Source organism: Ctenocephalides felis, unplaced genomic scaffold, assembly GCF_003426905.1.
Source record: "Ctenocephalides felis isolate EL2017-DRISC unplaced genomic scaffold, ASM342690v1 CF-g0.4_SCAFFOLD_00845, whole genome shotgun sequence".
In the NCBI taxonomy this organism is placed as follows: Eukaryota; Metazoa; Arthropoda; class Insecta; order Siphonaptera; family Pulicidae; genus Ctenocephalides; species Ctenocephalides felis.
This window is the reverse complement of record NW_020536999.1, coordinates 93576266-93593518: the sequence shown is the minus strand read 5'-3', so window position 1 is coordinate 93593518 and position 17253 is coordinate 93576266. Positions and strand designations below refer to the sequence as shown.

General features: G+C 24.6%; 1 protein-coding gene across 1 annotated transcript in view; it reads left to right on the top strand.

Annotated features, from left to right (window-relative positions):
- The first annotated feature begins 315 nt into the window (after positions 1-315).
- The window catches only part of LOC113363081 (golgin subfamily A member 6-like protein 22), a 24471-nt gene continuing 7533 nt past the window's right edge, over positions 316-17253 (top strand). The window contains exon 1 of the mRNA XM_026605568.1: positions 316-399. Within this exon, the coding sequence (XP_026461353.1) occupies positions 316-399 (84 nt within the window). The remainder of the gene's footprint in view (positions 400-17253) is intronic.

Here is a 17253-nt window from a genome sequence, read left to right as displayed (position 1 = left end):
AAATAATAATTTTACAAACGTTTTGGGACTAGGTTTGTCTCATCATCAGTGTGTTATAATTTGAAATCTAAGATATAAAAACCTAAATTAGCATTATGTGTTATCCGTTACAAGTCGCTCATTATACTGCCCCACCAACGATCGTCGGAGTCTGAATTCTCAATCAAGGTCAACTAGATGAGTCACGAAATATCAAATAGGAAAGAGAAGGAATAGGGCGCAGTTGGAAAATAGATGTCGCTAGGAGAAAAAATATTCTATATTCTATCCTCCGTCTAAGGCAAGATAGGACTGAAAAAATAGGGCTGAAGAAGAATGCAGATGGTTGACGACTCACGCGAGAAAACAAAGCAGGGAACTGAAAGCCGAAGCACAGGGCCAGGAAGTATGGAAGCACAAGTTTGGCTCGGAAAAAACATAAAAACGAATAAAGAGTGGTTAATGATCATTAATTAATGGTAATAAAACAGTAATAGAAATAATAAACCAGGAAGAGGAAGAAAATCATTGATTTTGCGGTGCGGTGCATTTAGTATATTATGTTAAACCGTGAAGACAAAAATTTGGATGAAAGATAGTTAGTAACATTCCCTAAAAATCAACTATCTTTCATCCAAATTTTTGTCCTTACGGTTTAACATTCCCTAAAATTAACTTTCTTCCCTTCTGGGTGCCACGTGGTTTCTCGTTGGCGTTGCAGTCGTTGCGTAAAAAAATCTTTGTAAATTTTTTTTTAGATACTGTTAACAAAGAATTGCTGAATGATGACACACAATCCGTGTCAAAACGTATATTTTAAATAAATAATTTGCATTTATTTGTTTCTTTTATTTTGACGACTGGCTGAAAATCATATCAAGATATATATATATATATATATATATATAATATATATATATATATATATATATATATATATATACAGAAATAACAAACCCAAGATTATGATTAACCATTAAGATTGAATACAAGGACTATTAAAAAATGTATTTATTTATTCAGAATTAAAAGACAATTATTATTAATTTGTTAAATACTAAAGAGAAAAGGGAGAAAGAAAGACAAGTAGAAAAGAAGAGAGTAAGGAACAAAAGAGAGAGGAAAGAGAGAAAGACAGTGAGAGAGAAGAAATTGAAAAGAAATGAGAGAGAAAGAAAAAAGGAAGAGAGATAGGAAAAAGAAAGGAAAGAGTAAGGAAAAAGAGAGGAGAGAGTAAGGAAAAAGAAAAGAGAGAGTAAGGAAAAAGAAAGAAGAGAGTAAGGAAAAAGAAAGAAGAGAGTAAGGAAAAAGAAAGGAGAGAGAAAGGAAAAAGAAAGAGAGAAAGAAAGAAATCTAAAACTTAATATTTATTAATTCAAATAGTTTTGCAAGAAATCCAGGTGTCTAAAAAAGTGTTTTTCTTCTACAATTTTCTATATTTGAGAGTGAAAGAAAATAAAACTCTGTTTTTACAACAACTTTGTAGACTAGGATGTTGTAAATTAGTTTATATTTATTTTATCTGTTGTAACTTTCAAATCATTCGATTAATATAGCTGGTGTATTAAAAAAATTGTACAAAATTAATTGTTCTAAAAGTCTAACAATATAAACCATAGAAAAACTATGTATATTTCAACATGAACACCAAAATTTTTGAACCATTTTAAAAATACAATTAGTATGGTATCACAAACAATATTAGTTACTATAACTTACATTTTTCAATATTTTTTGTCCTAAATAAAAATCTTACAGTTAGATATTATTTCCATCAGCTATCCTATTATTTTCATGAGAAAACCACAACAACGCATACGAATTACACTTTCGTATTACATAATTAAAAGTGTTTTAAACGATAAAAAATTCAGTAAAAAACTATGATTACTTAATCTAGAAATGCAGATGATTATTTGGAATGATATATATGTCAAATTTGAATAGATTTTTTGCTATTTTTGGCATTTTCAGGCCATTTCTCACGGTAGATAAAGGAGTTTTATGAAAAAAAAACTAGTAGTGCACTTTTAAGAAAAATAATTTTTCAAAATTTTCAAACTTAATTTATAAAAGTTGTAGTCTTATTTATGCAAAATTTTAATTTCAGAGATGTCTTCGAATTTTTGCAAAATGCCGTCAAATCTCTATGTATGAATATAAAATTATTTACTTTAATGTGATACGTTTTTTATAGATTTTCATAGACTTTATAATTTTTCACAAATTAGTGGATTGTCGAAAATTGGTGAAACTTTTTGTGTATATACACTAGAGTTGCAGCAATTTCTGTGCAAAATTTCATTCTGATTCCTTACTCAGATTTTGTACAAAAAATTATCAAAATTTTGTATAACAGTCTAACATACAAGTTTTGCTAAGTGCACTTTTTGAAGAAAAAAATTATAACGAATTTACTAACTACTAAATCCCAACAAAACTTTTTACACTCGTTTATAATACTTATAGCAAAATTTGTGCGAAATTTCACCCATCTATCTGCAACATATAATTTACAACAAATTCTCAAAGTGTATAATTTTCAAATATAACACTTGTCTCTCTCCTCATACATCAAGTGTTTAGTTTCATAACACTTGTTTATAATACTCGATCAATATTCATAACACGATTATAGTTAATTTTGTTATTATTCTAAACATAACACTTAAACAAAAATTACACGCTCGTTTAAATGATTTTTTATTTGAGTAGTTTATTTACATAACAAGCACTCGAAGAAATTTAAGTAAATAGAAGACTTTGAAGTAAAAATATTGATGGTAAAATTTTGATAAATTTTGCAACAAATCTGAGCTAGTTGTGATTATAAAACTTTACACAAATGTTACTATACTTATAGTGTAACTATCAAAAAAAATTCAATAATTTTGGAAATTTGCAAAATTTATAAAAAATCATTTTCCTAAGAAGTTTATAGTGTACCACTATATAACAAACTTATATTATAGTTCGATATTTTATAGAAATATTTTCTATATTTGGACAAGTGCATTCCTTTGATACATGTTCCATAACTTTTGAACCATTCGATTAATATGAATGATGTATTAGCAAAATTTGTTCAAAATTGAACAGTCTACACTTTTGTCTAACACCAAATAACTCTAGAGCAACTCGGTATACTTATAAATGGCAACTGAAAACATAATTTTGTTATAAAATGTATATCTTTACCTTGCTATTACACCAATGGTGTTTTACGCATTAAAATGTGCGATTGCAAAATTTCTTCATCGAAAGACATTGATGGAATTTTAAAATAGATTCTTGAAAGATCAATAACTTTTGATAAACATCTTTCGAATATCATCATTGACCTCAAATTTGTTTTTGAAGAAGATAAAAGTAAAAGCATATGTCTGTTTGTGACCCCAAGAGACCCGTAGATGTTAAAAAACAATAACACATTTGGTAAAATATAAAGGTACAATTTCTGGTATTTTTTGATGCAACTTTAAAATTATTGAAAATTTTGATTTAAAATGTCCTGCAAATTTGAAGCTGATAAAATTGTCTATAAAACTATTCATATAAAAATTTCTTTAAACACTGTTTTGAAGTATAAACTTCTTTAGGCGCGACTAAGGTGTAAATCCGTACAAATGCAACGGAAGTGCGTTACGGCAGAGTCGAGTGCCAATGATTCGTCATTCGCTCTCGATGAAATCATTTCTTTACGGGTCGATTGTGATTAGTCGTCGTGTATGTGAATAGAGGTCTGTCGTTGTATGCGTACCGGCATCAACGTTGTATGCGTACCGATATCAACAAAAAAATCGGCATAGATAAATAAACATTTTAAAGTTACATAGTAGTACAAATCTTGATTTAAAGAAAAATGCCTGAGTCAGAAGAATATTCTACTCTGTTCTTTGAAAATAATGAAACAAATTAAACATTTGTGCCGTGTACTAAACGTAAGTTTATTGATTAGAAATTATTTCTATATTATTCGTAGTTTCTGTAAATCTTTAAAGTTAATAAAATAGAAAATATTTTTTAGGCAAGACAGATATTACAGCTGTTCAAAGAAAGCTATTTGATCGCCAGCGAAAAAGTAAAAAAAATACAAGTAGTCAATGAATGTATGTTAATTTTAATTACATGAAGTTCTTTAAAAATAATTATTACATGATGAGTGAAGTTGCAAAAACAATATTTGTTCAGGCATTGTTTAACAGAATCCACTGTGAAAACGAGTATTATAGATTTTATTAATTAGCAATTACTTCAATTCTCTAATAAAGATTCATTTCTAAATGCTAATTACAATGACAAACCGATCATGTCATATTTGAAGTATGACTTTAATTACATTATTCTTTTTAAATATTATACATATTTGTAATGCTATTATAAATATATGATTTATAATTTATCATTTTTATTAATATATTGCATTGTGAAAATTGTATGTAAAATGCATGAATCAAGTGCTTTTTGTTATATTTTGTACTATAAGTTATGATTTTTTTTTGTTTTGTGCAAGAATTATTAGTAAATTTTAAAGCTTATAAAATTATCTATAAATTTGTTATTATGTATAATTATAAAAATGTATATTTTTAAAAATTCTATAGCAACAGCAACTTTTTGTCGGCATGATGGAAAACTTTTGGTGCGTTTTTAAAAGAAATAATTTATAATAAATTAGTTTTTGATTGAAAATCGATGAAACTGTTTTTGGGTATACACTATAGTTGTAGAATTATCTATCTAAAAACTTTATATGCCAAATATGAAGATGATAAAATTATCTATAAATTTGTCATATATAATAAAATTTTAAAATAATTACTAATATTAGTAAGCTTATTTTGAAATCAACCCAAGCACGACAGACATTTTCTTATATTTGGTACAAGAACTTCTAAACTTATGTGTTTATCTTAAATATGTGTGAGATTTAATAAAAGATAATTATCTACAAATTTCTCATACATATCAACTTTGTATAAATAATTTTTGTATTTGAAAAATGCATTTGAAAACCAAAATATTTCAATTATCACAATTTTTGCCTCGCCTGCTGTTACAGCAACGTACATAAATTTCTTCGAAATAAAATAACTATATATTATTTTTTTATTACAATTGTTACAAAATCGTTATAAAAATCAATAAATCGTTTTATAGAGTTAGTGAAATAAACAAAATCGTTTTATTGACGATTACGTTACATAATATATGAGAAAAAATAAGATAATCATTAAGTTAACGACTTTTGAAAGTAACAGTCGAAATTTATATTGACCTATGTACTACATATTTATATAATAAAGTGATTTGTGATTTTTTTTTATAACTAAACTATTTAAGTTACAAAATAAAATTTGGGGAAAATGTTAGTAGAACTATAATGATTCACCAAAATTTTTTAAAATGAATTTATATATCAAATCCAGATACTATTAAGGCTTCTATTAAAAATAAAATTTATTTTAATAATTTTTTTGTTTAAAATTAATAAGAAATATATATTAATATATATATATATATATATAAGGTATATATATATATATATATATATATATATATATATTTGACATAAAATAAAATAATGAATTATTTTCTTCAAAAGTGCACTACTATACAAATGGTACTTATTAGGGTTTGTCGGTTTTCAAAAACCGGTTTTTAGGCGAAAATTATGGAATTCGAAAACCGTTTTTCTAGTGAAAGAAGTCGGTTTTCACTTTATAAAGAAAAAATGACAAATATAGCCAAATATAAAAGATAGATGAAAGCGTTTTGATTCTTGAAATCATATCGGTTCAAAAGCATTTGATATCTTATCAGTCTGGAATGGTTCCCAGAAAGGTTTTGTATATATTAATTTAGATTTTCAAACCAGCATTTTAATTTAAATCAGTATGACTTCTTGAAGAAGTAACTTCCTCTACTCAAACGGGTCGATTGTGATTAGTCGTCGTGCATGTTAATAGAGATCTGTCGTTGTATGCGTACCAATACCAACAAGGAAATCGACATAAATAAATAAACATTTTAAAGTTACATCGTAGTGCAAATCTTGAAAAAATGCCTGAATCAGAAGAATATTTTACCCTGTTTCTTGAAAATAATAAAACAAATTAAACATATGTGGCGTGTACAAACGGAAGTTTATTGATTAGAAATTATTTCTATATTATTTGTAGTTTCTATAAATCTTTGAAGTTATTAAAATGGAAAATATTTTTAGGCAAGACAAATATTACAACTGTTCAAAGAATGAGATTGTATCACCAGTGAAAAAGTAAAAAAAAAATACAAGCAGTCAATAAATGTATGTTAATTTTAATTACATGAAGTTCTTCAAACATATATATTACATGATGAGTGAATTTGCGAAAACAATATTTGTTTAGGCGTTGTCTAACATAATCCACTGTGTGAACGAATATTATAGAATTTATTAATCAGCAATTACTTCATTTCTCTAATAAAGGTCCAAGTCCCAAATGCTAATTACAATGACAAACCGATCATATCATATTTGAAGTATGACTTTAATTACATTATTGTTTTTAAATCTTGTACATATTTTTAATGCTATTATAAATATATAGTTTATAATTTATCGTTATATAAATGTGTATAATGGTTGACCCTAATAAATATGTGCATCACGAGTGTTACCATATTACTAATAAACATTATTCAAAATTGTTATATGATGTATTTATTTTTACTTAAATATCATCTTGTACAGTAGCCAATAAGTTTTACTTCAATTGCGTGTAATCCTTACGCGCACTCTTTTTTTTTCAATAACAATGCACTTGGTTTTAAAATACATTCTGAGGTAATGAAAAGGTACTAAATGAAATATATTATATATATATATACACACACACACACACACACACATATATATATATATATATACATTTATATTTCCTCATCCAATTTTTTTCAATGTCGACATATTTACATTGTTGCCTCAATAGCAACAAATTGATTCTGAAATTACTTTGCAGACGAAATCTTCATCAAACTTTTTTTGTCAAACCTTTCAAAGTGTATTTATGTAACAAATTAATTTATAAAAATAATAACAATGACATATTTCATATAAGAATAATTACTAACAATCAATTATGCAAGTAATCACTTAACAACAATTTGTTAAGTAAAAAAAATGTGTACCAGAATTGAGAAAATATTTTCTGAGGCAATTTTGGAGTATATCGAGTTGTTGTATAGCATTTTGTTGTTAGATAACGTTGTAGATTATTTAATTTTAAATAAATTTGCCGAATACATAATTCACATTAATCGAATGGCTTAAAAGATACAAGATAAATAATGCAGGTTTGTTTCTTAGCATATCATTAAAATCTTGTTTTAGTAAAAAGATGTCAATGCGTCGTTTGAACACAAACTTAAAGATTTAATTAATAATAAATTTTTATTAATAGTTTAATTAACATGAAAACTGTTATTAAATACATTAATAATAGATATAGAACAATTTTTAAATTTTTTATATATCATAATTTAATAAAACAATGTTAGAAAAAGCTAAAAATAATTTCTTGAATTTTGAAGAAGACTGAATTCACTGTACTGAATCTATTTTTAAATAAAATCTTATTTTTATAATATTACTTTTAAATAAATAATAATGAATTAATCTGATAAATAATCAGTAAAACCAATTATTTTGAATAAGCATTCTAATGTATATATGTTTAACACAACCTTTTTTTTATTATTTTAATATATAAAATTTTTGAAGTTTTTTTATGGCAAAATTTCTTAAAATAATGCCAGAGAAAGCAAAAAAATATTTGTTTCTATTGATTTTTATATAAAATAATAAATGAAAATAATAACAAATTATTTTGAGCAATAACCAGTAGAACCGTTTCTTTCCAATTAACATTTTAAACAAGTTTAAACCAACAAAATAAATTCTAATTTGATTTTAAGTAACTAATTACTATTTTTTTTAAGTATAATTACAAAAATATTCCATTATCATTAACATGTATTAGTCAAGTCGTTTCTTTCGATTTGATGATTAATTAATTTAATTAATTATTATTAAATTAATTGGGCAAATTATTGTTATATCACTTACTTGATTTTAGTGTAATTTTAATTATTAGATTAGTGCCAATTTATTAGACTTATAATTCAGTATTGCAATTTAATTTTTTATAAGATTAAAGTTAGGTCTTGTGAGGTTTCACATTTTTTATACAGATCAGTCTAACCATTTTTGAACTCATTGTTTCCAAAACTCAAATTTAAAATAATTGTTATCTTACAGTGAATCCTTCGAATCGTATGCACCGTTTGCTCAAAAACTGATTTGTATTTTTTGGAACTTTTTGCCTCGTATCTTCGAAACGGTTGAACTTGCCTTCGTTAAAAACTAATCGGCACATCTCGCCATAAATACAAATCGAGTGTTTCCGAAATCGTCACACAAACACACACGCATACACACACATACTTCATTTTTTTTCTAAGGTTTGACAGAGTGTTGAGAAATTTTGAAATATTTTGGAAATTTTGAACTTTTAGCATGTCTCCCCATCAATACGAATCGAGTGTTTTTTTTTAATTATTCAAATAGATTGATCTGTGTTTCCAAAATCGTCAATAAAAAATGGTATCTGCAGACACATACATCATTTTTTTTCTGAGGTATGACAAAGTGTTGAGAAAATTTCTTATATTTTGAAATATTTTGAAAATTTTGAACTTTTTTTCAAGCATGTCTCCCCATTGATACAAATCGAGTGTTTTTTTTAATTATTCAAACCGGTTGATTCGTGTTTCCGAAATCGTCGACAGAAAATTGTATCCGCACACACACACACACACATACATACATACAATTTTTCCTAAAGTTTGACAGAGTTTTGAGGAATTTTGAAATATTTTGAAAATTTTGAACTTTTTCTCAAAGCAATCATACCAGTTTAACTGCATAGTGACGAAATATTGAAGCGCGTAAGCGCCGCGTTACCGTCTAACGGATAAACATTGGTACGGAACCCATAGGAATGTGAACAAAATTTATACTCTATAAATCTCTATAAAATATCTGATAATTTGATGTGCATATGTCTAATGATCATTTTTGACCGCCAAATGGCATTTTTTTTAAATTTTTTTACTAGATCTCCGAAACCGCTAAACCTGCCTTCTCAAAACTTTATCACATCGTCATTCCGTCAATACAAATTGAATGTTTTTTGAATGATTAAAAGCGGTGCTTCGTTCTCTTAGAAACTGAGTTACCGTTTGTGGCACTTTTTGCCCCATATCTTCGGAACGGCTAGACCTGCCTATGCCAAAAACTAATCAGCAGGTCTCCTTATCAACAGCAATCAAATAATTGAAATCGGTTGAACCGTGTTCCCGAAATCGTCGACGAAAATTTGTATCCGTATACACACACATATATCCATTTTTTCTAAGGTATGCCAAAATGTTCAGAAACCTCTGAAACGTAAAGATATATAAAAATGTTCATTTTCGATTTTTTGCGATCACTAGAACTTACCCTACGGGAAGTTAACATAAATCATAATTTAGTGAACATTTCGTAAAATATTTTTTGATTCATTTATAAATAACCTTAGATGTTCCCCACTTGGGAACTTTTCCCTACATCCATTTTTTCTAAGGTTTTAACATACCTTCAGAAACCTCTGAAACGTAAAGATATGCAAAAATGTTTATTTTTTATTTTATTGCGATTACTATAAGTTACCCTACGGGAAGTTAATAAGAACGTTATAACAATCACTTCTTCTTATAAGTCCATTTTATAATTTTTTTTTTTTGAACAACAATCAGAACCCAAGTCCCTTAAGCTGTTGTACTGATTTGACTTAATACTAGTCTTAACACATGACAATTGACAATTGACAATTTGACAGATGACAACCCAATCAGTTGTCACATCTCTATATGATAAATATTATTATTACAATTTTTGTAATAGGGCGAGTATTTTTATTGTGCGGGTGAGAGCTATTTTCACTTGGAAACATATTACTATCTATATTTCCAAGTGAAAATTGTTATCACCGCTGCCTGACAACAGGCTGCTCGAAGTGGGTATCGAACCCGGGACCTCTGATTCAGGTCCCCCCTACGGATGAGCCCTAGTCCATCTTAAACAATTTCCTCTTAAACTTTCGCAGTCCGAAAGTATAAGATTCTATCCACACATACATACTTTCACCAACACATACTTGCAGTAAGTATAAAACGACGAATCGTACGGAATTTGAAGTCAGTCAGCGGCCGAACTGGTCGACAAATTGTTCTTAAATTGTTGTTAAAAAATAATAAATTTATTTATATTTATAGTGGCTATTTATTTATATGTTTATTTATTTGGTTAAATAAATTATATTAATATTAAGTGCAGTGGAAAAGGAAACAGGACTGGGCGCAAGATGAAGCCCTTCACGTTGACGGTTAGTGGAAAATTATAATATTAAAATTAATATATATATATATATATATATATATATATATATAGTGTAAAAATTAAAAAAAAATAATTAAAATATTTTTATAAATTTTTATAAGCAATCAATTTCAAAATTTTATTATTGACAAAATTTTATAAATGATTTATAATTTATAATTATAATCATCATTAATGATTGTTTACCGATTGACAAAATATTGAAAAATTTTTAATTATATTTTGATATTTGATAATAATTTTTTTAAAATACTTTTTTTTAATATTTATTAATTTCACAAATTTATTGAATGTCTTTAACTGGACAGTTGTAAATAAAAGAGAGAATAAAAAAAATAATAATAAATTAATTATTAATACTAACATTTGTTATTAAGTTTAATACCTATATGGAATATAAATAATACCTGAATTTTTTGGAGGGCTTTTTTGTCGGTATTAAACAGTTTTTTTTATTACTTCATTTTTTGGTCTAATTTGGTCATAAACCCTATTTTTTTACAAAAAAAATTGGTACATTTTTTATAACTAGGATTTGTTTTCATTTAAAAATGTTTGTGAATAATGTATCTAAATATTTCTTCAGGATGATTTAATTTCTTTTAATAATCAAAATTAAAATAATTATCATTCGTTCTTAATTCATTTTTTATTTATACTTAATGTGTAAAATTTATTAAATAATTTAGATAATTTAAAAAATACTTGATTTTTTTGTTTGATTTGTCTTTAAATGAAATTACTATTCAACTATTTTTTATCACTTTTTTTGATCTAATTTGACAACCCTTTTTTTACAAATAAAAATTGGTAGTAGCATTTTCTTATAATTGGGGGCAAATTTAAATAATTTAAATAATATTATTTTTTTCTCTTTAAATAAAATTGCTATTAAACAATTTTGTATTACTTCAATTTTTGGTCTAATTTAAAAACTCTATTTATATTTGTTTATACGTCTATTTTATACCTGAGATTTTTTTTGCATTTAACAATGTACGTTTTTCTGTTTCGAATATTAATTTTATTTAAAAATATAATTTAATATTTCTTTAGGATGATTTTATTTTTTTAATAATCAAAATTCAGAGAATTATCATTTGTTATTAAATAAAATTAATTTTTGGTTATACTTAATGTGTTAAATTTATTGAATAAAAATTAGGAGCAAATTTACTGAATTGTAAAAATTGTTGGAAACATAATCATAAATATATTTTAGTATTTTTTCTTTAAATTAAAACAATCTTGATCAGTCATTATGAAAAATCCACATATATTTAACTACATCGTTTATTTTGTAAAAAAAATTTACTTGACACAATATTCTTCAATTGCTTAAATAATAACTAATAAGAAACTCTAATATTTTTTATTTCATGAATAGAAAAAATATTTTATAATTATTCTTTCTCTCTTTTTTTTTTGAAAAATATTGGAACGATTTTAAACTTTGACAGATAAAGAATAATGTATCCAATTAAAAATTATATTAAAATATTATTTATTATTATATATGTATGAACATATTTTAGAATGCAAATACAATTTTTTTTTCTAATATATAATTTGTTTAAGGTTTATTAAATTTATAACATTTCTTTCGTTTCTTTTATATAAAAATATATGTTTAAAAAGTCACATTAAATTTAAAAAAAAAATTATTCAGAATATGAATTATTTTTTGTTTCTTTAACATTATCTTCTATAAGAAAAAATAATCATACAATATTATTTATTTATCTATGTATTTTTTATTTCTAAAGATCCAATTACAATAAGTAATGTTATGATTATGCGTACTTATTAAATTGAAAAAAAAATTAAGTAAAAAAAATTCTAAATAATTATCTATTAATTAAATAAATTAATACATTAATTTAATTTCAGTTTTTTAATAACTATCATAAATAAATTAATAAATTAGGTGCTAACTATTAAATAATTGATTGATTTTTAATTAGATACATAACCATATACATAAATAAATTATTGTATTAAATAATTTTTAATAACAATTTTAATAAAAAAATTTATTAGCAAAAAGGTAAAAAATAATATATGTTCAAAGTTCCAAAGTACAGGGACCTTAAAGTAGCTTATCATCCAGGAAATCGTTTTAAAATCTCATACATATATACAATTTTTATATCATAAAGTAATTCTATTGTCTTTTTGAACAAATTTTAACATTAGTCCATTAAGATTCTCACCTACATAAAATCTTAACGTTAAAAAAAATCTTATAAGAATTTCGATGGAAAATAATTGGAACATAACGAACAATTCTTACGCATTCATTAAAATATAAAAATGGAGATCTTTAATTATTGTTTTCGAATGAATTCATTTTATATATATATATATATATATATATATTTATATATACAAATATATATTTAAATATAGAGAAATGCTTTTTAGAAAGAACTAGACTATAAAACATTTATATATATATATATATATATTATATATGAAGTAATAAAACTAAACAATTTTTGAAGAATGAGTAATAGAAAAAAATTCCATGATGCTACATAATTAAAAGCAGAACAAATTTTTGCATAAAATTGTTTCCAATAAATATATATATATATATATATATATATATATATATATATATATATACATATAAGTACACTAAAAAACGTATTATCAAAATGTCTATTACTAAACTGAAGATAATTTTTAAAATAGTTTTAAGGACGAATTGAATGTACTTTATGGTAGCAATTTGGGCATAACATACCTAAATGCTCCTACTATAAATATTAATATCAATTATGTTCATTTTTAATTAGTAGATAATTTATAGTTTTTAAAGTCATTTCTAAAAAGACATGATTTTTGGAAAAGTGTCTTTAAGTTATTTTATTCATCACTCAACTACTAAAATTAGTGAATGATAAATCGCAATATGGTATCAAAGAGTTTTCTAGGACTTGTATGCTTTTTTCTATAAAAATATCAATTTCAAGGAGCTCTTCAGGTTTAACTCTCTCTTAAATTGATCCATTTTTTTAAGAAGTTCTAATTCCATTACCAAACATAAATATTTAATATCAATATGTTATTTTACAAAAACATTTGCATTTGTTATTAACAAATTCGTGCACAATTATCTATCAATAACATAAATGTATTCTAATTGTTAATAACAAATAAAATTCTATTAGTTAACAAAATCTATTACATAATTACATCATTTAGCAAAGATGTGCTAATGTAAAAATTTGCAATGCTTGCACTTTCAAATTTTTATTATTCAATGTCACAAAATTGATATTTATATCGTCTAATGCAAATTTTTATTATATTACAAATTGATTTTGAAGATCATATTTATTTCCAAATTGATTCCAATGAAGTCAGAGGTCATGTTGCAAAATTTTTGGGAATTGTAAATGATGTTATATTTTTTTTATAAACAAATTATGCAGGTAAACTATTTCGTGAAAAAAAATTGAAAAGCTAAATTTGATAAAGGTTATATTTAAATTTGCAATTATGTATGTCAAATGTTTGAACAAATCTATATAATTAAAATCTGTACTACAATTTGTACAATTGAAGTAAAACTTCTTAGGAAATTTAACTCTGAATCAAATTGATAAACGATATAATTTTTTTTTTAATATTATGAAGTGTAATAAAATTTCAAAACAGTTCAAGTAATAGTTATAAATATAAAAAAGCAATATTGGAGTTTTTTTAATTAAGACTCAAAAAGTAGAGTTTCAGTAAATTTAAAATACTCAAATTTAAGCATTTTGGCACTAACAATACTTTTTGAGGAGATCAAATTAGATATTTTGGAAATCTCTAATCGTGTTCTCTTTGTATTTTTGTAAATAACTCAAAATTTTCGAAGAAAACTTACTAATTCTGCACCAAGTATTGTAACTAATATATCAAAGTATAACATACTAAAATTCTAGAATTCTAGTACCAACAGTTCGTCCTGAAGAGTTCTTTCAAACCTTCCAATGACTTTATTTCATAAAAGATAAGAGTTTAGTTTTTAGAAAACAAAATATTTTTGAGAAAACATATTAATTCTAGTACTAGGTGTTATAGTAGACATATTAAAGTATAACATACTAAATTTATAAGATTCTAGAACCTAAAATACGTTCTAAAGATCTCCTTAAAACCGTCACTTCAATCAATCAAATACATCCTAGCATATAGTTTAATTGTGTACTTTTTATGGATGATAATTAATATTTAAAAACTGTCTGAGAAAACTTATCAAATCTAGTACTAGGTGTTATAGTAGACATATTAAAGTATAACATACTGAAATTACGTCCTGAAGAGCTCTTTAAAACTGTTACTTCAATACTTTAAATACATCCCAGCAAAGAGTTTAATAGTGTACTTTTTACGGATTACCTATAATATTTCAAAACTTTCTGAGAAAATTTATCAAATCTAGACTACGTCTTATGGTAGATATATTAAATTATAACATACTAAATTTACAAGATTTTAGAACGTTCAGTACGTCCTGAAGAGCTCTTTAGAATCGTCATTTCAATCCAATAAATACATCCTAGCATAGAGTTTAATTGTGTACTTGTTATGGATTACTGTTATTATCTTAAAATTTTCTGAGGAAATTTATTAATTCGAGTACTAGGTATTTTAGTAGACATATTAAAGTATAACATACTAAAAATATAACTTTCTACTCCTATTAATACGCCCTGAAGAGTTCTTCAAAATGCACCAATAACTTTACTCTTGAACATTATAACAATGGATCAGATAGTGTACTTTTCATAGATTACTATCAATATTTTAAATTTTTGTGAGTGAACTCATCAATTCTAATACTAGGTCTTATAGTAGACATATTAAAGTATAACATACATAATTTACAAGTTTCTAGATCCAATAGTATGTTCGCTCAAAAGCTCAAAACCATCAATTTTTTGTATGAAGAACCATTCTGAAAAATGGGTCAAAGAGTGTACTTTTTACAGATTATTGTAAATAACGCAAAATATTCTAAGAAAACTGTCTAATTTTTGTACTAGGTATATTAATAAACATATCAATGTGTTAAATCTTAGTACTAACAGAAAGTCCTGAAGAGCTCTTTAAAATATTCATTACTATACTCTATAAAAAAAAAAATTTGGCAATAGTGTACTTATCACTTTTCATACAATATTAACAATAAATCAAAATGTTCTAACAAAACTCACCAATTTTAATATCACAAATCATAAAAGACACATTAAAAAATAACATACTAAAAATACAACATTCTAGTACAATCAGTACGTCCTGAAGAGCTTGAAACTTCCCATCAATAAAATGTTATATTAAAATAATCAGGTGCAAGGTACAAATATATCTTTAACTTAAGAAGTTTTTATTAAACAAATAACAATATAACAAAAACGCGTCTTAAACGTGAAAACGTATTATGCATTATGAGGAAAAAATTTTTCAAAGTGCTGGGAACGACGCAAGGTGTCGTATTATGCGAGATTTTGCATTAATCGTCTTAACTTATCTTTAATGAAGCATCATTGTTTTCTAACAAATTAATATTTAATGAAAGAAAATTAGAAAGTTTTAAATATAATTAGATATATGTATATAAATGTATAACACTTTTTTTATAAAGTGTTATATATATATAGATATATAGCCAGGAGCAGAATTGGACATCATTGTAATTCCGAAACGTGTTGAGTCACTTTCTGTAATCATAATATAATTTTACATACATATATATTATATATATATATATATATATATATATATATATAAATATATAAATAATTATATAATTAAAGAAAGCTCTAATTGATGACTTGACACAATTTATATACAGAAGATTCATAATTGTTTTTATACTTGCTGAAATAAAATAGTAAACAGTTTGCCTTGTCGCAAATAAGTAACTGCATAAATATAAAAAAATATTTCTATATTCATATATTTTTACATAAGAAAGTATCGGTTATTATAGTAGATAATAACATATAACTCATTTTAACGTATAACTCATTTTAAATAAAAACATGTCTACCCTGCCTACCCTGAGGTACACCTAAAATGATAATGTTCATAGTAAACTGAAGTTGTCAATGTGTTGGTGGCATAGAAATTTAACCAGATTATTTTTTACGTCTATAAATTCATCAATTATAATATCGTTTGTTATAGTAGACATATTAAAGTATAACTCATTTCTAAATAAAATCTTATATAAATTAGCCTACCCTGAGGTACTCCTAAAATGATAATGTTCATATAAAACTAAAGTTGTCAATGTGTTGGTGGCATAAAACATTAATCAGATTGTTTTTTACGTCTATAAAATTATCAATTTTAGTATTTGTTGATATAGTAGACATATTAAAGTATAACTCATTTCTAAATAAAATCTTATATAAATTAGCCTAGCCTGAGGTACTCCTAAAATGATAATGTTCATATAAAACTAAAGTTGTCAATGAGTTGGTGGCATAAAACATTAATCAGATTGTTTTTTACGTCTATAAAATTATCAATTATAATATCTGTTGTTATAGTAGACATATTAAAGTATAACTCATTTCTAAATAAAATCTTATATAAATTAGCCTACCCTGAGGTACTCCTAAAATGATAATGTTCATATAAAACTAAAGTTGTCAATGTGTTGGTGGCATAAAACATTAATCAGATTGTTTTTTACGTCTATAAAATTATCAATTTTAGTATTTGTTGATATAGTAGACATATTAAAGTATAACTCATTTCTAAATAAAATCTTATATAAATTA